The sequence below is a fragment of the Pteropus medius genome, unplaced genomic scaffold (assembly GCF_902729225.1).
Source record: "Pteropus medius unplaced genomic scaffold, Ma_sr-lr_union100, whole genome shotgun sequence".
Taxonomy (NCBI): Eukaryota; Metazoa; Chordata; class Mammalia; order Chiroptera; family Pteropodidae; genus Pteropus; species Pteropus medius.
This window is the reverse complement of record NW_024344240.1, coordinates 4,382,167-4,408,646: the sequence shown is the minus strand read 5'-3', so window position 1 is coordinate 4,408,646 and position 26,480 is coordinate 4,382,167. Positions and strand designations below refer to the sequence as shown.

General features: G+C 36.9%; 1 protein-coding gene across 4 annotated transcripts in view; it reads right to left on the bottom strand.

Moving 5' to 3' along the window:
• Nucleotides 1–26,480, bottom strand: part of TOX (thymocyte selection associated high mobility group box) — a 279,011-nt gene that overhangs the window by 131,672 nt on the left and 120,859 nt on the right. Inside the window, exons 1-2 of one of the 4 annotated variants that reach the window (XM_039868879.1) lie at nt 10,927–16,739; nt 3,505–3,570 (exon numbers count right to left, since the gene is read on the bottom strand). In XM_039868879.1, coding sequence (XP_039724813.1) covers nt 3,505–3,555 — 51 coding nt within the window. In that variant the 5' untranslated portion in view covers nt 3,556–3,570; nt 10,927–16,739. The other 3 variants (XM_039868878.1, XM_039868880.1, XM_039868877.1) reach the window with 3 other exon arrangements.

Sequence of the window (26,480 nt, the reverse complement as noted above, 5' to 3'; positions counted from 1 at the left end):
TAAAGGCCAAGGTCAAGGAGGAAGTGATTTATTGAAACTATTGTTCAATCAAGTAACCAAAGCTTCTCCATGACCTGACACCAGAAAAAGTTTGATTTTCCCTATCAAATGATTATTGTATTAAAAAGACCAGTTCTTCTCAATCGTTTTCACCCAGCACCCCAAGTGAAGCACACGTGTCAGAGAACTGGTAAAAAATGTTGCCAGTGTGGGTGGAAAGCTTGGAATGTACAGGTAGCCATGGAAAACAATATTCTGGAAACTGCCACAGCAGAAGGAAGAATGAGAACAAGCACTGGCATATATTCAAAACTAAAAAATAAATAACCTTGGTGCCATTGAAAGTTCTGATTAAGAAAACCAGACTCCTGTTTCCTTTGATGTATGTAATTCAAACGAACATTTATATCTTGAGTGCAGTCACAAATAAGGAACTATGGATTGCAGAAAGGGGCTTGAGTTTTTTAGGGAAAGAGAAGGATCTCATAGCATATGAATCTGAGTGGGCCTGGGAGATACTGAAAAACTATTTGAGCTCGGGTTGGAAGCTCAATTTTCTCTGCCTTATTGTCGTGTTCTCTGGCACACTGGTCAATCAAACATGATAAAGTAAGAATGATGATAGACTGTTGGCTACTCTTCAGTCCAGCGTTTCTTTCATTAGCCTACTCACACTTTCCCACAAACTATACAGGAGGGAACCTGCAATTTCATGAGCTACCAAGCAACATGGATCTCCTTAGTCAGGGTCTGGAAACACACAAAGAAATCTTGCATTGCCTGGTTCAAATTCCATCGAGTAAGAAAAATTTTAAATGGTGTTTAAATTAAAGTACTTGAGTGACCAGCATGCTTTCATTATTATAGGAGAAAATAGCCAATATTCCAAGAATGAGCCAGAGAGAAGTGGAAATGTCATGGGTTTTTATTACATAGTTGTCAAGCTTATTATGGGGTGGTATATTCATTTTAAAAGCTGACTATCAATTACAAAATTATATGCAAAAAATTTTAAGGATTTGTATACATCCACTTAAGAGGTATAGAATGCATGAAGTAGATAGTGCCAAAGAGCCCTTTGGGACTGTCTAAAAGAATATCATTAATTTTTACAGTGTACTTCCAATTCTGGAGCCACTCCAGCATTGGCTTTCTATAAAAATCATTTCAAGTTTAGAATTATGCTATTTGCTTGCAGCAACATCACAGGAGCAGTAGTGCACCATATGTTCCTACTTAGCAACTTAGTCTATAAGTCCCAAAGCATGTACTGATTTGAAAATCGAACAGAAATTATAATTGTTGAGTGATGTTATGAGGCAAGTTGTCTTGGATTACCAAACTATGCAGATGTTTGATGTTACGTAGGAAAAGGAACAAAACTTTTTTCTTTTTTTTTTTCCTGCAGGATAACTAAAATCTTATTTACGGTTGCCGAAAGGGGTAAATTGATTAAAATTCCCTAAAAGAATACCAGGTAATAAATTCTTGAACACACTATATTACAGTAAACAAAAGGAATGTTAAGTGTAAAAATTAGCTAAGGCCATTCAACTTATGTAATGTGTGGTTTATTTCCCTCCAGAGAATGTATTATCGTACATTAGTGTAATTTTTTAAAGTAGCACGTTCTAAAAATATTTTAATATATGCTACTTTATTAAAGTAGCTTGATTCTGGCACACAAACCTGACATACCTTTACAAGGACAAAGTATTTGGATCTCTACTTCTTCATAAATTATCGCTGGTACTTAAAATATTTTTAGTTAACTCCTGACTGAAATATTAAGAAAAATAATGTTTGTTTTATTTAATTTTAGCCTGAGCTTAATATTATCCATTGCACTTGAATTTAAATATCTAAGGAGCCAAGCCGTTATGATGTATATGCTTTGAATTTCTAACCCGTTATCCAAAAGTCTTTAAGACGGACATAATGATTCTCTGAAAGGGAGCAGCTGCTTTATAACAGCAATCATTTATTGAGTTTGTGTTTCTACTGTTTCAAACAAATTCAATTAGCCCTTACACTTCAAAACCCTAAAGGCACCATAGAGATGGTACCGGGTTGCTCTAATCTAATAGTAATACTAAACTTGTCAGTACAGTTTTGGGATTGATGGTTAGAAGAAAATTAATAGTAACATTTTTCATTTTTTAATCAAACAGTCCTATTCAGAACCACCTATGGATCTCGGAGGCTACTTAGCTGAATGAATTGAGTTCAGTAAGAATTCTAAATGCAAAGCTTGGCCTTCCGAAGGTATTCTGAGTGTGATCGACTCAATTGAATGGAAGGAAATGTAGTCCGGATCTTTGAACTTAACGATGACCTTCTCGTCTGAACAATATAGTGTGGTTTCTAGAATGTCTGCCAGAGAAGGCAGTGATCATAATGACTTCTAAATGCAAAGTTCATGGAGAGGCAGGCCTGTCTCTGTTTTGAGTTAAGCAAAAGACATTTTGTTCTTAGAGGAATTTCAAAGCCCCAGAAAGTACACCCCTAACATATACATTACATTTAATTCACTGACAACCACCATGAAAAATAATAGACGTTTTCTAACCCCCGTGCCCTCACCCTTCCCAGTTATCAAATCTATTTGAGCAGATATGTAGGCATTGAAAATTACAGTACCGTTAGAATTTCCACCATAGCTACATGAAGCCCCAACCTACCATGATTTTATACTCTTCCAGAAAAAAATATGTTCAAGCTCACAAAATGCTCCTGCGGACTTGCCATCACTTTCATTCATTCATTTATTTGTTTTTACTTACAACGTTCTTACATATTATATTATACTGGCAGCCTAGGGCAGTTATAATTTTTCTTTAAATGCCCTCCCTGAATTAAAGGGCCCGGTCTCAAGTATCCGAAAATAAACAGCAAGCATTTACTTTTATAAATGTAACCGTTTACATTTTCATTGGAATTCTGTTGTCACTTCTCATGATTAAATACCTTGTCAACCATTTCCAGTGAAATGGATACAAACGTGCCCTTGAAAGGTTTCAATCATATCATGCATTTTGGCTTGTAAGCTACCTACCCAGTAGATTCTAAAAGCAGCCATATAGCGATTTTGGTTACCAATACAACATTTTATTTAAAACTGCCCCAACAGTTGACAATTAAAGCTATTTGTGACACGTGTAGCTTATAATGATTAACTTGTCTATAGTCAGAAGCACAAATAACCTGCACCTGTAAAGACTTTATTTCCTAAAGGTAAAACAACTGTTTAGGAAAGATCATGCTGGCAAAACAGCTGCTTGCTGTTCTGGAGGGGAAACAAGGTAGCATCTTTCAACAAACGCCAACTCCCGTGTTTTATCAGCTCTATCTCATTAACTGGAAACAAGGCTTAAATGCTTTGTTTATAAATTATGATTATTCCTGATTGCGGCAGTTACTGATAGTGCTACTCATTTGCAATGCAACTCTTTGAATTTGTTTAATTACAATTTGAAACAAGGCAGAGAAGATTAATTAACCCACCTGGCTGGCTGGCACATAGTCCTGGCTGGGTTCTGTCATGCTCATATACATGTTCTCACCGTCAAACTGCGAACGAAATAATAGTAAACATTCAGCGATCTTGACTGTGTGCAGGGTTTCACCATCAAACTGGAAACAGTAGCCATAAAAAATACCGTGGTCGGGAACACGGAAAATCTGTCATAGCAAGTGAGCCACATCTTTGATGTTTCTGTTGTCATCCTTCCTGACCCTGGATGTCACTGATTTGGAGTAATTAGTGCTCTAGTAATTACAGCAAGCAAGAAAGAAATGAATGGTTTCCTTTCATCTGCAATCTGTTTTAAAACAAAATGGCTCATTTTGCATACCATGTATACATATTGCAGTTTGGTTGTAATAAAGTATTAAATGAATGGCACAATTTCTGAAAAAAAAAAAAGATAACGGAAAATAGACTAAGGCAAAGCTCAATGCATTTTGAGTTTAGCGCTCAAAAATGAGAAAATGCAGTTTCGATAATAGACTAAAACTGGCTTCATCACAATAGCCTTATGGTTAAAATTTTTAACTTCATAATAACATTTAAAAAGGCCATGTGCTAAGAATGATAATAACAATGAATAACAGTAAAAGTATACAGACTCAAATTTTCCTCTCTGAAGTTTTTCAAAGGCACGGAATTAATGTAAGGATTACAGATGCATAGCAATTTATAACAAATTTACAAGTTAGGAACAAAATGGAAGGAGGAAACCCACCAGTCAGTGCAAAAAGCAGGACAATGGGATAGTTCAAGCAACAACAACAATAACAAAAACAGCACACTTGCTGTTATCTGGGTTTCTGAAAGCAGTAATCACTCCATTCAGACTTAATTCTCAGCTCTCTTTAGTCATTTGATAACTGGGCAAAGCATTATTTTTTTAGTTAGAGGAAGAAGTTTCCCAAGGAAATAATCAAGTGGACTAATACGGCCGGCTTCAAAGAGCTGAGTCTGAACATACTTTCACTGCCAGACTAATTTCAGACATGGAAACTTGAAAATCTGAAAAATTACTTTTCAAGATGGAATAGTGTTATTGATGGAAGTGTGAGTACACAGTAATATGGATGTACTTTGTATGCCATCAAAAGAGAAAAAAAAATGTGTTAGAGACATCGCATTCCATCACTTATGAGCTGCTAACATAAGAGAGTTGTACAAACACTAGGGACACACCAAAGCCTCTGAACTGAAGTCAGCAGGAGTGGGTGCCCTGAAATTCACATAAACGTAAGCTGCGTGAGTAGAGACCTCAGTAACGAGACTGAAGCACTCACCAGGTTAAGCTCAATGAACCAAAGGATTTCCTCACACATCACCCTGCAAATATATTTTATGTTATACAAACCAACTTACTTAAACAGATATGAAATCACTTATTGAATGATGTGGTTGTTAGAACAAATCAGAAATAACACACTTAGAAAAGACTAGCTGGACAGTTTGGTTGTTTTGTCATCTGGCTCAAGAGCCCTAAGTCCAAGTGACTTACCCAAGGTTGTCTTTCTATCAGTCAGCCTTCCACTCAAAGACAATCTTAGTCCCAGTTAATCTGTCTGATACTTCTGACAACCCAAAACCTGACCAAGAGCATCGTTTAGCATTTCTTCACCCCGCCCACTGTTGGTTTGTTTGCAAATGTTGAGATGCCAAAGAACCATTTAAAATATGGACAGTTTCTCTGACTATAACAAACTAAATTGAACAGAAGTAGTGAAGTGAATCAAACACTCTACTGTCTATGCATATTCTATAAATGTGTTACTTTCTATTTCATCTTCTCTAACTCATTTTCTAAATCTGGTGTCATTCTCAAGCCAACTAAGACTTTGGAGTTTTGGTTTTAGTCCATCCAAAGTGTATGCTAATTGAGTGTATTCAATGTTACTACTCTTAAAGGATTCTTTCCTCAAAAAGTACCAATGCTTAAGTAATATTGAGCCAAGGCTGAAACAGCATTTTATAATACAAGGTATGTGGCTATAGGAATTTTCATTGAGTACATTCTATGTCCCTATCACTTACCTACCTGTACTGTTACTTTAACCAGTGTGTGTGAACTGATTTAATCTTCACAACAACCAAGAGTTGGGTATTATTACTGCCTAGATTTTACAAATAAAGATAAAAAGGCACAAAGAATTTAAGTTAGATGCTCAGGTTTACACAGCTCTTAAGGGGCAGGGCTGGGATTCAAAGCCAAGCAGCTGGCTTTTTAGCATATACACTTAACCACCAGAACATAAAAATGTAGTCTGAATCATAGTGATGAGTTAGCTATCAATTTTGAAAATAATGCCAATAAATTATCAGAGTATTAGCCATATCTCAATGTTATTGATATATTGTCCAAATGTCTACAGTATTGTGAGATTTTCCAAAAAGAACACAAGTCTTGGTGAGCTGTCAGTTTAGTAATCAGGTTGGCGGAATGTCTCTGGATGCTTTATAATAAAGCCTTAAACGACCGAGAGGTGATGTGATAGTTAATTTTATTTGTTAACTTGATTGGGCCACAGGGTGAACAGATATTGGCCAAATATTATCTGGGGTGTGTCTGTGAGGGCATTTTTGGATAAAGTTAACATTTGAATTGGTAGACTGAGTAAAGCAGATTACCCTCTCTACTAAAAGGTGGGCCTCACCCAATCAATTAAAGGCCCAAATAAAACAAAAGGATGATCTTCCTGAGAGTAAGTGAAAACACCTCTAGCTTGACCGTTGATCTGAGATATTGGTCTTGTCCTCATACTTGACCTGAAACATCAGCTCTTTTGGGGTCTCAAGTCAGCCAGCTTTTGTACTGGAACTATACCATTGGCTCTCCTAAGTCTCCAATTTCCCAAATACAGCTTTTGGGATTTCTTGGCCTCCATAATTGTATAAAACAATTCTTTATAATAAACCTCTTTCTATGTATATATACATCCTGTTGGTTCTGTTTCTCTGGTGAGCTCTCTAACTACTACAGGTGGCTTCCTCTATTACTATCAAGATATTCATAACTCTTCCAAAACCTTATTTCTGGAGGACATATGATGTAGAAACACGTGAAAAGATGACATGTATTTCATGCTATTGCTTGCTTTCTAGGGAAGCAGACGCCATGATGATTTTGCTAGGAGAGTCACTTGCCTCACAGAGCCAACTCCCTGTGCACCAGGGCATCTCATATATATTCACACCTCTTTGTTCAGAATGCCTCCCTTTCCTTCTACTTGCTGAAATTCCCCTTACACTCTGACTAGTCAGGGCTGGGTTGTCTCTAGCCTCTGGGCTCCCGTAGGCTGTGCTCTGGTTTCGGGCAGGTTTTATTGTTCGATGGGCTGTTAGCAACCAGAAGACACAATGTACATGTTAGTTATCTTTAGTGCCTCTATAGTTTAGGGCCAGCACATATATAGTCCTCAAGAAATATCTAATAAACAAAAATTAAGTAGTATTTGCTTGAATAAATAGATTACCTTCCTAAAGAAAGCAGTCACTTAGGAGAGGAAGATGATTCAGCTTTTAGAGAATGGTTTGAAGGCTCCTGAAAAGAGTCAACTCAAAGTTTTACTGTGGATTTAAACTGGTCGTTACAGGAGCAAAAGCCTTAGAAAGATGGACGAAATGTACAGAAATAGCCAGGACACCATTATTCGAATGCTGGATCTCCTTCTTCCTCAAGATTTTTATTTAATTAAAAAACATACTGATTGGCCAAGAATCAAGAAACCTGGCTATAAATGAGCACTCTCTTTCTGAAGAGTTTTGAATTGCCAAACAAAAATACGAATATGTATCAGACCGGCCTAGCCACTCCCCTTGTGGTTGGACAAACTCTTCAACCTAGGGGGAAAAATAAGCCTAGATCCCATTGAACCTCTACCCACTCCCCACACTAATGTAATCAGTGTAATGTATCACTGTGATCCTCAGGCTAATGTAATCACTGTACTTTTCAGGGCTCCACCCAATCACACCATCCAGGAACTGGTTCCAGGGATCTCAACAGAGCTTGTGCTGATACAACATTCTTAGAACACATCCTGTGTCATGGGCATGTATGTCCAGCCGTCATGTGAAGTAGAATTACAGTGCAATAGAGACCTAGAACTTAGGTCTGGAAAGGTCCCTGAAGGCATCATATCTGAACCCCTCATGTTATGATTGAAGAAACAGACTTTTTATTGGTCATGTGTTCCATCTGGGAGTAGAATCAAGTTCTGGATTTCTAGTAGAAGAGTTGTATTAGATGATCCTTATTAATAATGGTTGCAATACATTATTTTATTAAAAATTACTATGTTTCTTTATGTTTATCACAGTTATTACTCTTAGAACTGAATTTAGGCATTATAACTTTTCAAAATATACCTAAGCATACTAGCACTTTTAATTTCCATGTAGTCTCAATTTAAAACCTGAAGCAAAGTTTGAAAGAATAAATAGGCTGACTTATTTAAATCTAAATGTAAATGGCATCAGCTCAGGATTAGCCTTTCTGACCAAGTGCTTTTATACTCTTTATTGTGTTTTTATTTCAAAGCACCAGGGGATGCAATCACATAAAAAGTCATTTATAATCTTCTACTACAGTTTTTTGAAATTGTTTTTAGAGGATATTAACCAAACCCATAATCCCAAAGAGCTTTTCAAACTAGGTAGTTATTATTTCTCCTATTTAAAAACTGAAAGCAGACATCCAACACTGTCTGAACATAGTGAATGATGAGCAAAAATGGGCAATATTAGGCTACCAAAACGACTAAAACAAGAAAAATCAAAGAAAGAATGTGAAGTCTAAATCAATCATTAGCGCGGGTACAGGAAATGGGATCTTTTTAGGGAAACCATTAGAAGAAAACCAGAAAACTGCTGCTGGGGAAGGGCGGGGTGGGGAACCTCATGAAATTCATGAAACAGTACCGCATTGTGTTGCCTATAAAAGGGAAACCTTACATTTCTGGGTGTTTTCTGAAGGAATATTTGATACTCTGAGCTAAAGATAGAAATGTTTATAACAGGGAGTTAATCTGACATTTCTTAGAAGATGCATTATAATCAATGATTGTAAGAGAAGGTAATATCCTCAAAATAAAATATCCGTTTTTGTATTGCTTGGCTCAAAATATGACTACGAGCCATCTTTTTTTTTTTTTGCATGGAAGAAATAACTTAAGTTTGGGCAATGAAGTCAAAATTTATGCTGTTTCGTGTAGAGCAAGGCTTTTGAAAGCTCTAGGCATAACGTGATAATGTACACGTGAGCACAGCTATCATGGTTGTTCGCACCCATGTATCCAACAAAAATTGAGTGAAGGTACACCCTACACGTAGTACGAATCCTCCTATTCTCAAGGGAAAAGGTCAGCAGACACTGGAGAGGAAATTCTTTCTTATCTTCCAGCTTCAAGGCTGAACGTGTTGATGCAAGACAGTCTAAGGCAGTCTGCCTCCATGCCAATCCAGGCTGAATGAAACTGGTGCTGAGCGCAGCGGGCCGGAAGACTCACACTCACTGCAGGGAAAGCCACGTGCCGGCTATCAACACCCCAAAACAGAAAGCAGAGTAGTACTCTATTAGTGCTTTGAATGGACTTATGTTCCAACCTGGGAGCACACAGAGCTGGACTAGGAAAGAGAAACTCCTGCAGGTCGGGCTCCTGTCACTTGAACTTGAGTGGTAAGCACTTTGCTGCAGATCTGAATGGCATGGAGAGGAAATACGATCTGTGCACAGCATGGCTGCTTGAAGACTTGGCCACTGGATGGGGAGAGAGAGAATACTGCACTACCCACAACTAGATTAGACTCACGACTTAGAATCTGGATTCTGTTTGGAACTGAATTTATATTCTCATTTTTGTCCTAGGAATATATTTGTTTGGGAAGAATTGTATATCATGGTTCCTTTGTTAACTTTGAGATCTGAAATTTTCAGTAATAATGCCATGTATATTTCTCGAATCTGTACTCGTAAAGGCTGTCCTACACCCAGACTCAGTGGCAGAACTCAAAAAGAATCATAACAGCATTTTCCCTCTGCTGCTAAGGGTATGGATCCAATTCAGTTTGTTTGTTTGATTGCTTTTTAAACAAACACATTAAACTTATTAACTGAAATGAACACTGTATTCTTTTAGATAGTCACCTTATAGGCTCCACACTTAAGATAATGATGCTATCATAGTTCAAACCAGTTTGAACCTTTGTAGGCACATTCTTATTGCACGAAATATATTAAGGCATTTAATTTTTGTAACAATCTTGTGATACAGGGACTGTTACCATTCCCATTTTACAGATGAAAAAACTGAGACACAAAGGAGTTTGGTAGCTGGTCTGAGACGGACCCAACCCCATATTCCCCAGGTCTGCTCAGCCTGCCTGGCCCTCAGGCCTCGGCCACTGGCCTTTGCTTCCGGAAATGGATGACACGATTCCCATGGTCCTGAAGCCCCAGACATACTCCTTCTTCTGCCACCGCTGCTAGAGTCCCTGGTACCCCAAGCCTGGCGCCAACTTACATCAAGATGCCTTTCCGAGAGTCAGTGCCGAAGGGCTGGATGACACTTCCTCAGAGTGCTGAGGAAAAATGGCCCAGTCCTCTCCACTGGGCACGTTCCTGTGGCCTCTTTAGAGAAGTCCCTCATGCACAGCCACCAGCAACGGCTGGTTGCAAAGCTGAGGCAGCGTGAAAACATGCATCTTCCGCTTTGCTCCCCTGGCCTCCCCGTCTCACTTCCTTTCTCCCTCACCCTTGTTTTCTCGGGCTTGCACTTCCCAGAGTTAAGATGTGAGCTTTCACCTCAGGCTCTGCTTTCTGGGGAACTTGGACTAAGACAGTATGCAATGGCACACGGAAAGTGACAGTGCCTTTAACTGCAATACTACAGTCATCCCATCCCTTCTTTGTTCTGCTTTCATTAGATTATTTTTAAGAATCATTAATTCTATTTTAAATACCAGTGCAAAAGCAGATACAAATTTATGAAGTAGTAACAAATAGAAGAATTAGGATTTTCCTATATCATGAAAACATTACTCCAGTTTCAAGAAAAAAAAAGTTTCTAGAAACCTTCATTAACCCCAAACCTCCAACACAAAGCAATTCATTTTCATTATAAAAGCTTCCAAATTCGCCCTGGTGAATTTAATGGAAACATGTTTAACTGAATCAAAACATGCATGATACTCACCTTTGGTTTTTACTAAAAAGTCTCTGCAAGGTGTCTGATACTGGAAAATCAGGAGCAAAGATTTCTAATTGCACATAAGAGCCTTGTTTTAGAAAAGAATTCCCAAGTAATGTGAGTTTCTACAAATCGTAAAGCTGTAAAACTATACTACATAGTTGAAACACAGCTGTAAAACTATACTATATAGTTTCAAGTAATTGGTTCAGAACATACCTCGGACTTGACATGTTTTAGACAAATTTTTCTGAATCCATCCAGTAAGGGAACAATTTGAGAAGTACGTCCAAACTCGCTGGCAATCCTCCCCTAAACTCACTTATTTCCACATCATATCAGCTCTCAACTCATTTACGATGCTACCTAAATCCTGCATAGATGTAGAATGGAAAACATAAAAGTCCTTACTTTGAGGGGGTTGGCTCTTTTCTTGCTAGTATGCCCTTTTAAGCACAGTGAATATTTTTTAGTATCTGACATGTAGAGAAAAAGGTGAGACTATTTTTGTACACATGTCTGGTCTGGAACAGCACGTTCTTTTCCGGGAACCTCAAAACGAGAAAAATGGAAACTAGCAGAAGTTCAGAGCACAGAAAAGGTTGAGACTTGAATGACCAATGTATTAAAAAGATTAACAGAGTAGTTAGACTGGTCAGGTGACAATTGAGTGCAATAAAAATTTTTTTAAAAGATTTGAGGATAAACAATTCTTGAATAATTTTTAAGATTAAAAAGTGATAGCACCAAATAAAAACACAGTTGGGAAGGTACAGAGTTATTAAGATGGAAATTCTCACTTCCTTATTATTATTACTCAGAAGATAACATTGTGACTAAATATAACAAGAATAGACTTTTGGTAATTAAAATCTCCTAATGGTAGGACAGGTGTTGAAATATATTTTGGTATATTCAGGACAAACCTGACGGTTTAGAAATATAAAAGTTTCAGTCTAGATCTATTCTATTACCTTTTTGAGATCATATTTGACATTTTTTTTTTAGGTTCCAGAGAGTTTGTTTTCTAAATGAAAACATAATGACATTTTAAAGAACTGGATTAAACAGCAGGAAAAAAATCCTTCAAGTCATTCAGTTTGAGTTTGTCCATTGTGAAAGAAAGCAAAGATCTGTTGGTATGTATCTTTCATTTTAAGAAACTTGAAAAGTCACTCAATCCATTTGTTATATCAAAAGAAGCATGATTTTTTACTTTTCTTTAACATCTTCAAATATTATATAGCTATATCTATTTTTGTTTAGCCTTTGATATTTAACCGTGATTTCATGTGACTTTCCATCCTGACTTATGTAGATTTTTATGACAATTAAGGCATAATTTTCCTTGCTTTAGCTTAAGTTTTCACGCATGAGATGTCCCTTCTCAAGGCATAGTCATTACACATACTTTTAGAGTTTTAGTTCCAAAGTTTCTTTTTATTGTCTTCTGGTTTAATAGTAGTTCTAACAACTCTCCCTAGATCATTCGCCCACTCTTATTTGACTTTTTTTTTTGTGGGGGGAGGGTAGTATTCTCCCAAATACTCCATCCTCCCTTGTGACAATGTCCTTTTCACATGTTGGAGCCAAAAGTAGAAGTCTTGCCGGTAACAGCATGCCTGCTTCTACTCAAAGTCTTATTTATACTGCACGATGAGGGGTGATTAGTTTTCTCTGCATTACCTTCTGAAATGGTACCATATGATGCTATTTGGCTGAAAAATGGAGAGAAGAAAATATCACCACATGGTACCTTCAGGGGTGAACCATCTTACTTAGCATAGTCTTGCCGGTACATCAAAAATCAATGGTAATTGACATATTCCCAGATTAAAATGTGGTATTCATTCATTCGTTCATTCATTCATTCAACAAATGTTCACTTTGCACCTACTATGTGCCAAGCCCTGTTCTCAGTGACAGCAACTAAAATTTATTGGATATTTACTGTGTGCCAGGTACACACATGCATTGACTCAATTAAATCCTTACAACAACCCAGTGAAGCAAGCAGTATTTGTGTCCTTTTACCAACAAGGAGGCTGAGGTTTAAAGAATTAAGTCACTTAGAAGGGGTAGCGCAGAGCCTCAATTCCAGGTCTGTCTGATGGCAGAAAAATACCTAATGAGAGAAGACCTGCTAAGGGAAACGAGACCCTTATGAAAAAAAGAGTATCAATCAACATGCAAGTCTTAGACATCTCAAAGTGACTGTAGAATTAATATCACTTCCTAGGCAGTGACTACTAGGACAGCCAACTTCATTCCATTATTTTAATGACAATATCTACTTAGTGATAATAGGTATTTCCTACAAGTATATACTGCATTTCATAGCCCACTTTAAGTGGACCAGAGCTGTCCTTGGCAGATGCAGAAGGTACTTTAGAGAGACCATAATGCTGAATGATCCACAGTGGGGTTTGAGACCCATCTCTGCCCCTCAGTAGCTGTGGAAGATATAGCCTCTGTGAGCATCAACGGCCCTGTTGCAGGATTGTCACAGGGGCCGGACCTGCATGGGGAAGCACCTAGCACAATGCACATGTCTAGCAGATACTGAAAGCAAGTCTCTCACCTTTCTCCTTGCTGCTTGATGACCTTGACCAAGCCAGTCTGAGTATGTTAAACTAGTCTTCCCTTTACTCCACCATCACTTAAAATCCTTCGATGCTTCCTAAGGTTTTTAAGGTAAATTCCAACTTCCTTACTTTAGGAAACAGCTGTACCACTCATCTATGGCTGGTATCCACTCTAAACGGTCAGTGCCAGCGCCATGCCAACTGTTAAATATTTTTAACATCACTCCTGTCTACATCTGCTGTCACTCTGCATTTCATCCTTGCTTAATGATTTACATATGGTCAAAAAATCTCTGCCTTTATTCCTTCCCACCATCCCCTCTAACTGAAACGCCTTTCTATATCCCACTCCCTGTCATTTCCCTCCATATTTCCTAGTAATAAGATGATCACAGAATGTATCAACCAACTACAACACTTCTGAGAGTGAAAGGAGTTACTAATCATGGTTGAACAACAGTCATAAACTTGGACTCTCCCAGACAAAGAGACTCTTTCCACCGGAAAGTAAGCCTTGCCTGACGTCACTGATAATTGAGGGTCCCTTCTCTGGGCCTCCGTAAGTTCTCTGTGGCATCTGGCGCTCACTGCTGCAGCTCGTTCGTTGTACTGTCATCGTTTCACTGCTTCTCTCCTATGATGGACTATGAGCTCTTTGAAGGCAGGGACCTTCCTATTTATTCCTCCAACCCCAGCACTCGGCATACGCCTAGCACATATTATTTACTAAATAAACGATAAAATAAATCCAGTGCAATATTGTGAGAACTAAAAACTTTCAGATATCTCACTATCTCATTATTCTGCAGTAACATTGATTTCGTGATCCTTCATTTCCAAATCAATATCTGTCCGTGAAAACAACCGATCCTCCAGGATTAGCCGACAAAAGCTTCCATAAACCAGATCACCCTCTAGTTTTCCATTTCTTCCTGTTCTATAGGGACCAAATTTTCTCCAGCCATTTTAGTTTGAATAATTTGAAAAGAAGTCCATTCTATGAGAGCTTAGATAATAGGTAATTTTGCTTCATGCTCTCAAGGAGGTAAGTCCACGTTCGGTAAGCAGACTGTGCCCATGCTGCTCCAGGTCAAGCTGGTAATTTTTTCACGCTGACGTCAAGCTGCTGGTGAACATTATGCTCTCTGAATCACCTCCAAATCTATACCAGCATGCTAATGACAAGCCGACTGGGTTGGCAGACAGAGTGTAATTCATTTCTTCCTTTTCCCCATGTGGGTTGTGAGTAATTCAAGGCCTCTTCTTCCCTTGTAGGCATGGCAGAATAGGACAGAATTTAGGAGTGATTCCATCACGAAGTGGGTTTGAAATAAGAAGACCCAGATAGGAGTCCTGGTTCTGACACATCCTAACAGACTGGTCTTGGAAATTAGAGTAAAATTATGTTTCCTTTAGGCAATTATTTCAGATTCAAATGAGATACGCAAAAGCATTTACAAAATTGTAAAGCACTAAACACAAACCCTGTGCTACATTCTGGAACTATGGTACTTCCCCCTCATGGCAAATTTATTTGACTGTTTCCATTATTAATTGGAAAGAACAATAGGCAGAAAGTAGTGGAAAGAATCAGTCTCACAGTGCTCGAAATTAGCCTGTGAGAAAGTCATTAATATGGAAAGTGATACGTAGACATCATTTTTTTATCTCTATATATGTAAATGAGTCCTACCTTAAATATTAGGTAAGTGAGAAGCAATGGAATGGGCGAAAGAAAATAGTGGTGTGATCACCAAATAAACAAAAAGTTTGTAGAACGTCACGTGTGTATGTACAAGATATTTTTCTCCTGAAATGTTTTTTTTTATTTGGCTAATACTTAAATTATTTTAGATCACATAGGGGAGCAGTTATTATTGTACAATATTAAAAACTGCCACACAAAACTGCAGAAGTGGTCTGAAAATGCAAAACACTATTGAACTCTTCTCCTAAATCATAGAGAAAATATTACCTAGCCATAGTAAACTATACCATATCACATTCACTAAAATTGCTTCAGGAAAATTTATTGTCATAAAATAAAGATTTCAGACAGTTTGGACATTAAAAAATCGCAGTGTTATACTTTAATATATAATAGTATAATATAGGATGATATAGGTCTTCTATAGCATTTTATTTGCTGTAGTTTATTAACTTTACACACTAAATTATCCATAAGACAACAATCGTTCATTGTATTTTATGATGTTATATAAAAATTGTCATTCTAGTTCAACAACTGCATAACCTTAAGTAACCATAGACACTTAAACTGTTTCAGTAATCAGTTAATGTTCCTTATAATGCTCACATCAAAGAAATTATGTAATTTCTACTGCTCTAAAATCTATTATTTCACCTTCTGTAAGAAATATATTATTAATAACTTTTGCACATTTCATATTTGCTATGAAAAATTCTGGCATAATATATTTTTGTAACCATTAAGTAAATTAATATTAATGTTAGATTAAGTGGTTTCTGGATTTTTTTTTGGTTGAAATGCCTTCTGAATAGTTATGAGCAGAATATTCATATTTTAAATATATCTAATGAGTCTTGTCTTCAAGAAATCCTTCAATATTACTTGAGATATTAAACTTGAAACAAATACTTCAAACATGTATTGAAGTTAGAATAGGATGAAAACTAAACATTAAAGGAGATTAAATTATCTAAGATAGATTTTTATTTTAAAAGCAGAACAATGTTGCCTTTTCCTCAGGCTAATATAACTTTCCTCAAAAAGTTATATCATAGTGCCTGCCTATTTGCTATTCTACATAATTTGGGCTACAAAGCTATTTAGGCACAACAGGAAAATAACGAACATCTAATATTTAAAATCCATATTTTATGATACCCACATTGCATCCTATTTTCAGGCAATGCAATTGTGTTTGTAATAATCCATTTGTATTAGTGGTTCCAAAAGTTAGTGTGTTTTCTTAAAACCTGTACATTTTAATCTTTACGCAGGTCTTAAACTGTACTTTTTTAAAACAGTGAATTTTCACACTTTCAGGTTGTTGAAAAGAAAAGGGTTTGTGGATAGCCTCGGAGGCTTCGAGCTGGTGCCATTTTCCCTGGAACTCCTCCTTCTAGTATCTCCTCGAAGACTGTTTTTGAAACATTCTTTAAGGTGAGAAGCTGACTTAATTAATTTCTGCAATGCCTACCACATTAGCCATATAGTTTTAGCAGTTCTATCATTTATTGGCTATTTTCATTTCTTTGGACCCTTTTGGATTTGAAGTTTTGTTTTGATTTTGTTTTTATTAATTGCTTGGCCATAGTTTTGCTCATTCTACTTAATAACATCACGATGGCTGTAAAAAGCAAGCCACATCTACGGACGTGGTTTTCCACTTTGGGGCAATTCTACCCCCTCTTTTTCTGATTAGCGTGATTGACAGCTGCTACTAGCATCTAGAGGATAGGCCAGGGATGCTCCCACGCATCCTACAATGCATAGGACTGCCGCCATAGCAAGAGTTATCCAGCCCTGATATCAACAGTGCTGCTGTTGGGAAACAGTGGCCTATGGCGTGCTTTGAGTTCGAGATTTTGGTCATTTTCATGACACTATAGAATGAGAAATGAGACCAACTATGAAACAATCCACATTAGTGAAAAAGGTAGCTCAAATTCTAAATCAATTAATAAGTCTATTTAAAAAAAATCTTTAGATATGGCCTAAGTAGTTTGCACAATGCAATGTAATAACCCAGCTCTTATAGGGCCAAGAGCACTATTCCGGGTGCTACGGATATGGTGTTCAAAACAAGAATTCAAGAGCCCTCATATCCCATGCTTACAACTCCATTAATTCAAAAATAAACATGCATTGTATTACATACATTTTGGAGTTACAATTACTCTGGGTAACTACAGAATGACAAAACCAATTCTTCAAACTACAGATAAAATCTGCCACTTGTCACGGTTAAAACCTAAAAGCTGTAAGAAATTAGCGATTTGTTAATTAGGATTCTATTTATCCTTTCATGCGCAAAACTAATGATTTGTTTGCAAGATGCTGCATCTTCATTAAAACCATTAGTGTTCTGAGTAGATGGCAGTATTAATTTTATAAATGGAATTGGAATTTCAACACTGTGTTTCGTGCGGTTTCTTAGGGCCGTGAATATGTCCACATGATGTTATCTGTCTAAAAGGACAATTCTTTACAGCAACGAAAAGCAGTTTTATCTAATTTACAGCGTTTTTCGAGCAGTCTTCCTGGATATCAAGCGGGCATATATATTATTCTTTGAGATATATATGTGTGTGTACGTATGTGTAGGTACGTGTGTGTGTGTATATGTGTGTTTGTATGTGTATATGTGTGTCTATGTATGTATGTGTGTGTGTGTGTGTGTGTGTGTGTGTGTGTGTGTGTGTGTTAGTGTAATATTATACATTGGGGAGAAGAGATAGACATTATTTACCAAACCTTATCTTCCGAAATGTTGTTATATTTTAAAATAATATAAAGTCATCTCTTTGACTTTTCTAAGGAAGGGGAGTCTATGACTGGGTTATTGTCTAAAAGAGCAAGAGCAACTAATTTAATTAACAAGTACTCTGAATTTGCAATCTATTCATATTTTTTAGGCAGCATGTTTACCTGTCCAGTCATGACTTAATGTGTTAATAACATTATGAGTTTTGTTCACCTAGAACGTGGCGTTTGGGCATCAGAGGGAGTTTTTCCGGAGTGTGCAGAGCTGCTAAGGGAAGTCTGCCTAGGATTCCAGAGGACCCAGGCAAGTCACAAAGTAGTTGATATTCCCCGCGGATAACTGGAAGTGGGATAGGGGCATCTAGGGCCACTTCAGGCTGAACAGAATCAGAAAAGATAGCAAATTAAAAGTGTTCAGGGCAAAAAAGCTACATAAGACAGAACTTTGAGAGAAGTTGCTCGGGCCCTCCTCCATACCTTGAAATGCAGACACTCTCTGCTGGAGGGCTTACCGCTCAACCCAGCTAAGTAATTTTAATGAATAAGACAAAGAATCTGCATGCAAAGGATTCTGAGAATCTCAGAGGAAATAAACTACCTAATGTTTATAAGCATTTAAATACTATTCACTCCTAAATAGAAAAGTATAGGTTAGTATAGATTGCTGTTTAAAATAGCATACTTTTAGATTTTTTAAAAATTAATACACCTAATTTTATAAGAGCAGTTTCAAGTTCACAGACAAATTGAGTGCAAAGTACAGAGAGTTGTCATATACCCCCAGCCTCACATGCACACAGCCTCCCCCGTTATTCACATGCCACATCACGGGGGTGCATTTGTTACAATCCATGAACCTCCATTGACGTGTCTTTCTTACCAAACTCCATACTTTACGTTAGGATTTACTCTTGGTGGTGTACATTCTAAGAGTTTTGACAAATGTATAATGACATGTGTCCACCACTACAGTATGATACAGAAAAAGAGCTACAGCGGTGGCATAAAAAAAAATAAAAATTTGTTTACACAATTACAGTTAAGAGGATTCTGTTCAGCCAATACCACTTCTATCTACCTCCAAAAAGTGCTGTTGCTAAAAATAAAGCCTCTAGCCTAAGCTCCTACTTGTGGTCCTCACCACACTGAGTATTAATTGGATTTTTCTTAAATTAACATTAGGGAAGGGTTATAGAAAATGATATGCCTATTTAATGCTCTGCTCGTTTGACATGATATCTTTCCAGAAATATCTGTAAGTAGATACAGAATTTTATATGGATTAAAATGTCAGTAGTTGATTTCATCAAGAGGCAATACCACAATTATACTTCTTGTGCTGTTCCAAACTGAAACTGAATTTCTGGGAACGTTTCCAGCTGTCCCCAACAGTCTTTCTGGGTTAGTGACCAGGAATGTTTGCAAGTGACTAAATTTATATCATTTGGGCAAAAAACTTCCATTTGTGTTTCAAGCTATGTTGATACATACAAAGTAGAGTATAGAGTTGGCAATTATCCTATTAATTTGATAAATGTGGACAGCCATACCAGATATTTCAAACCACTAGATAGAATTTCTTTGTCCCAATGATTTAATTTGTTAACCAGATAACTGCCAAGACTTCATTGTGTTCCATGTAAAATTATTCATAATTTTTCAGTATTTCCAGTATCAGCTACTTAAGGGAAATGTATGTAAATGTATGGTTATTTTTGCATTAAAGCTGTATTTCTCACTCCATATTGATGACATAAAGTGAAACAGAGAAAGAACAGAGATAGTTATTGCTATTTCCATCCTGCTTCTTAAATGACCAGTATATATTAAAAAGCAATATGGTATGGTGGCTTAGATCAACAGCTCTGCAGCCAGCATCCTTGAGTTCAAATGCTGGTTCCATCTCTTACTATATGTTAACCAATGTCTCAGTGTTTCTGTCTGTAAAATGGGGAAATGGTAGTGCGTTCCTCATGGGTCATTGTAAGCATTAAATGAGTGATTACACATAAACTGCTTAAAACAGAGCTCAGATCATAGTACTGACTGAATAAATGTAGCTATTGCCCTTATATTAATCTCATTAAGACTGATCGAACTCATGAAGGATCTTTTAGGGATGATGAAGGAAAAAAATGGATTTAATGGGTGGGTTTTATGATTGGTACCAGTCTGTAAATTTAATAAAATCATTTAATTGTCCAGTTAACACAGGGGAATTTCATCGTAAGTAAATGACGCCTTGATAAAGCTGTTAAAAAAAAGACTGTCTAGTGCTATCGACTCAATAGCATTAAGCTCCTGAGCTGTAAAGCCTGAGAATAAGAAATGAGAAGTACAGGGGAAGAAGAGAGAAAATGTGATGGGGCTAGAGCCTGTCTCCTCTCCTCTCGATCTTATTATATGAACTGTTAAATACAGGAGTAGAGCATCATCAGCTGTCTCCTTTGAGCTGCTTCTTTGAGAAGCCACCAGTTACTGTAAATAATCTGTCCGGCACAAAGAGGTGAACTTTGAAAAAGCCTAAGAATTACTCTTCTGTTTAGAATGTGTCTTTCACTTACTCGTAAATCTCTGTTTTCTGCAACCTTTACCTTAAAATCAAGTACAAATTAACAATACTCTTGTTATCATTTTCTCACTTTCATTACTTCATTGACTGATTTAAAAAATTTATTCATTGATTCACTTGTTAATTCAGCATTTAATATGCTACCACCCTTATAATATAGACATATTCCTAGAATCAGTCCGGATGTGCTCCTCTTCAAGTCCGCTCACTATTTTCAGCACAGGGAATATAGTCGATATTATTTTAATGGCTATGTGTAGAGCTAGATGGGTGCTGGAGTAATTGGGGTGATCACTTCATAAATTATATAAATGTCTAGCCATCTATACACCCGAAACTAATATAAAATTTTTAGATGTATTATACATTTTCAGATGTACTATACATCTGAAACTAACATAAAATTTTTAAAAAATCTTGAACATTCTTTGAAGCTTTTTTCACCTTTCCAATGAAGCTAAATCCTTTCCCTTCCCGTATCTCACGGCTCAAAAAATAAAGATTAGAATTGGCTCCTTCTAGAGCATCACTTCACTGCCATTTTCAGCTTCTCTATGAAGTCTATGCCATCTGCTTATCCCACATTTTCTATGTCCCAATTGTTGCCATCTACCATTTTCCAGAATGCCCTGCTATCTTCCTTCCCTTCTTATTCATTACATTTCCTGATTTCGATATCCCTGTTGCTAATCTTTTCAAAATTACTTTCACTTTTTTGGTTGTTATTACAGTTTTAATTAACGACTGCACTTCAACTTCCTGTAGGTACCAGTAGTAACGTGGAGTGGTCATCACACAGGACTGGCCTCTATGGATATCAAATTGTTAAATTCTTTACACTGACTAGAACTTCCTCCCCTTCCACTTCTTCCATTTCTTCCATTTTTTAACTTCTGAGTCTGCTCTTCCAATAATCTTTAATAAGGCCACCTCACTCTGGTCTTCGTTCCTGTGACTCCAAGAAGATGTAGACTAGGTTTCAGAATTGGTCATTTCAAAGAAGCTATTTCTACTATTCTATTTCTTTCGACATCTTTGTCTTTTTTTAACTCTACCTGTCTCACACTTTCCCAATCTTGGGGAAATCCCATTATTTTGCTTTCTTAGTCCCTTCTTCAAAACCACATGATGTTGCTAGAGATAATCATAAAGTTGATTGATTAACTCCACTATGTGATCATGTTTTCCAGTCTTAACTAGGCACTAATTAGCTTAGCCTTTCTTGATGATGGGTGAACCATATTCAAAGCTGCAATTAAGGAATTATTTTCAGAAATATTTATAATTGGATGGATAGCATTAAGAGAAGCATGGGGCTAGAAGACTAGTTAGAAGAACATGGCGACAGTCTGGACTAAAGGTGATAAGGATGTAGATTACGACTGAAGCAATAGGAATGGGTATTTTAGATCTATAACCTGCAGGACTTAGTATGGAGGAGAGAGAACTATTCTCAAGATATTTAAATTATGAGATTCACTGATTTAGGAGACTGTGATGTGTCATTAATAAAAATAGAGGAACAGTTTTAGGAAGAAGAGTCAATTTGAAATTCTGACAGCTTTCTTTGATGAAGATGGCTGGCAGGGAGTAAAAATGAAAAAATGGATATAGGCGAGAACTCTCATGGAGCTTCCATCACTTTCCCTACCTCGCCTATTCCAAGCTTTTCCCTAATCTTCAAATATTAAATCTGCAATGAGCTCTCCTCAACGATAACCTTGCCTCTTACTATACAGAAAAATCTACCTGAATAAGCTGCCTCAATTCTCTTCTCTCTATCTTCAAACTTGTGCTTGAAACCGAATTTTTTCTTTGTTCCTTCCTTTCGGTTTTAGAGGTTTACTTTTCCCCCTTCTTAAGAATAGCCTTCACCTTGCACTCTCAAATACGTCCTCCTCTGTGAATTTGCCCATTCAGTTACTTCTCATTTTTCATCCTCCCAATGACTAAGAAAAGGCTCACATTCTTCTTTGATCTTACAAAATAAAACAAAATAAACAAAACAAAACCCAAACAAACTACCAATGATCTTCCCTATACTAACCTACTCCCTCAAGTTACTAATTTCTCTCTCTCCTTCCCATTTTTACAAAACTTCTCAAAATAGCTCAGTACACTTGCCGCATGCCTTTTCCAACCACCTACTTACTTGTCTCTTGACCCCTTGAAGTCTTATGCTGGCACCTTCATTCCTTACACTCTGTTTCTTATTCCCTTTTCCTCATTCAGAACTGACAACCAGTCCTCCTCTCTTGCAGATTCTCAGGCTGATCTCCCTCAAAGCCTCTTCTCTGCCTCCACTTCCCTTTTTAGATCTCCAAGCTCCACCCTAGGAAATGGCTCCCCAAATCCTCTTCTCAGGAATGAGCTCACTTCTACAGAGAATCTGTTGATTCTTTTCAGAAATGATCCTCTGTCTACATGCATCTTTTCATTTGTACTCCCTGCTGGCCATCTTTATCAAAGAAACCTGTCAGAATCCCAAACTGACTGGGTTTAAGGCTCAACTCTTCTTCCTTCTAAAACTGTCCCTCTGTTGTTCTTAATGACACATCTTGGGCTCCTGAGTCACCGAATCTCATAAATTAATTATTTTTAGATACGTCTCTCTCCTACAGATTATAGATCTAAAATATCCATTCCCACGGCTTCGATCCTAATCTAGGTCCTTGTCACCTGCTGTCCAGACTGTTGCCATACTCTTCTCACTGTTCTTCCATCACCCAGGTGTCTTTTAACACAATCCGGCCAATAGAACTCTGAGAACAATTTCATAAATTACAGCTTCGAACATAGTTCTCCCTTGTTCAAAATATGCCCTGGCTTCTTACTGCCAATTGAATAAAATAGTCTTCTTATTTTGATATCCAAAGCTCTCTGCCATCTGCTCTCAGCTTTGTGAAGCTACAAGCACTGCCAAACTGAGCTGCTCCGCATGCCCTCTGAGCTCGCCGTTCCTCTCCTAGCTGCATTTATTCATGCATGTGGTTCTTCTGTTTGGAATGTCATACTTCTTTTCCAAATATCTAAATTTGATCATTCTTCTTTTATAGCCTTCCCCGATCTTCAGACCAGAGTGATATTTATCGTCCTCTGATTTAGAAAACTCACCATTAGTTTTTACTTTACGCTGATATCATGGTCTGCCTGAAACATCTGTGCATGTGTCTTTCTTTATCTACTAGCTTGTAAGTTCATTGACAGCAGAAGTTGTGGACTTGAGTCTACTTCAGTGCCTGTATACACACCACTGCATAGTGAGCTGGTTTCCATACATGTCATGCAACAGAATTTCCTACACGGTTTATTAAAACACAGGCTATTGGACCACCCCATAAGTTTTTGAGTTAGTAGGTCAGGAAAGGGGCCTGAGATTTGGCGTGTCTAACACCAAATGCTGATACTGCTGGTCCAGGAACCACAATCTGAGATCTACTGACACAGGGTGAAAGTTTCTAGGCTCAAATTTATTTCGACTTCTTAAGTGCAACAAAACTTTTTGAATAAGTAGACAAAGTTGCTAAGCCCTGAGCTCTTGATGTGTAAAAGTGAAATCATTATATCACTAATCCTACATACATCAAGGATTGTTCTTAAAATCAGTCACTAAAATGATGTAGAATTTCATAAAAATAAATGTCAAATGAATAAAAATAGTTAAGCCTTCCACCTTGGAAAGCCAAATCCATTTTGGTGATATTTTTCTTCTTTCTTCAGTGCATGCTTTTGTGTTCATTCTCCAGTGAAATAATCACTTCTCTTTTCTCCTCTAGAAGTTCATCTGTAAAAAGTGCTGAATAAGCCTAATACTACATTTAAGATCAGATGAATATGTTTCAGAAATTCTCCAGTTGGATCTGTTTGCAAGGTGCACATGGAAGCAATTTGGCCCATCAGTTGAAAAATTCCCTTCAGTTGAGATAATTGACTTGGTTCATTACATATGTGTCCCTGAAATTTAGGACTGGTACTAGGGTGAGGCCAGTTTGCCTTATGAGAAAAACTTAAAAGAATGCTAAAGAACTGAGTAATCAAGGTTAGTGACATTTTAATGTAATATTTTTAAAAAAATAAATCTTAGTGAAAAATTCTACAATGATGGAGAACAGTTTCATGACATGGGATTTGGCAATGATTTCTTGGTTATGACATCAAAAACACAAACAACAACAAAAATTGATAAACTGGACTACATCAATATTAAGAAATTCTTTGCATTAGAAGACAAAATCAGGGTGAAAAGCAACACACAGAATGGAAGAAAATATTTGTAAATCATATTATGATAAGGGGTTTATATCTGAAAAAATATAAAGAACTACAGCTCGACAACAAAAACAAACAATTTTGTTAAAAGAAAATGGACAAAGGACTTGAGTAGACGTTTTTCCAAAAAAGACATACTAATGACCAGTAAGCACATGAAAAGATGCTCAACATTACTAATCATCAGAGAAATGCAAATCAAAACCACAATGAGATACTACTTCACACCCATTAGGATGACTATTGTATTATACAAAAAAAAAAAGGAAATAACGAGTGTTGGCAAGGATGTAAAGAAATGGAAACATGGAAACTTGTGCACTGCTGATAGAAATGTAAAACAGTACAGCTGCCATGGAAAAATATATAGCAGTTCTTCAAAAATTTAAACATAGAATTAACATATGAACCAGCAATTCCACTTCTGGATGCATACCCAAAGGATTGAAAGCAAGAACTAGAAAAGATATTTGTACACCCATGTTTACAGAAGCATTTTTCGTAATAGTCTAAAGGTAGAAGCAACTCAAGTGTCATCTATAGATGAATGGATAAACAAAATGTGGTACATATATACAATGGAATATTATTCAACCTTAAAAAGGAAAGAAATTCTGACATGTGCTACAACATGGATGAATTTTGAGGACATTATGCTAAATGAAGTAAGCCAGTCACGAAAAGACAAATACTACATGATTCTACTTACATGTGGTACCTAATCAAACTCATAGAAAGAAAAAGTAGAATGGTGGTTGCGAGGGACTGGGGGAGGGGAACATGGAAAGTAGTTGTTTAATGGGCATAGAATTTCAGTTTCAGAAGATGAAAAAATTTTGGAGATCAGTTGGAATGTACATTTAAAAGTGATTAGGATGGTGAATTTCATGTTATGTTCGTATTAGCACAATTTTTCTAAGGGAGCTAAAAAATTTATGATGAATAAAGCATCCAACCGTTTAGCATTAAACTATTAAATAAAGGCAGATCGGTATAAATTTTTGAGAAATTTTTTGGTTTGAAAGTTAAGAAATCAAATGAACATAAGCCCTTTTCTTGTCTTTCCACAAATTGGTGAATGTATCCTACCTAGGGCCTTGTGCAATGATTCTTCACCCTTTGTGTTTTACCAGGAATGAACATGTTTGAAAGTTGCAAGGAGTTCTCCCAATTTTTAAAAACCCATTTCTTCTGCTTATGAGTGCAGACTGATCTGAGAGCAAAAAGGGCCATCTAATAATTCATCAATAGTTACAAATCTTGTCAGAGACAAAAAATCCTTACATACGTATATGTTGATCTATAATTTAAGTGCTCTGAGTATTGTTCAAATACTAATCTTTATAATATTAAACAGCGTGGTCTAGTCTCAGTGCACTTCAATCAGCTCATTTAAGAATCCTCACTTCTCTGCTTAAACACAGTACTTAAGTATCATCACTTAAATTTACTGATGGAGAAACACAGGACAGAGAAGACACTTAAGGGAAGTGGTCCCACTAATCAGAGGACAGGAAAGAGCTGGAAAATCTTCACAGTGTTCAGAGCTGGGCTCTGGTGTCAGCCATGGTGTCTAGTAAAAACTGCCACAGGATTTAGAAACAGAATATAGGTTCCCAATCCTCGATCTCATTTACTGGTCTGCAATTCCATTGGTTGCAACTGAAACCATAGTAAAGCAAGTGAGATTACAGTTTGACATTTAGTTGACGCAGTTCAAAATAACTGTAAGCAATGGAGATCGTATAAGCCTCAAGAGTCAGAAAATGACTTGATGAATGTGTTTTATACCTTCTTTTTTTTAAAGCTCAAAGAGCTATTTGAATTATGTATTCTATTTTATTTCTTACTGTTAAACACAGATATTGAAGTGTAT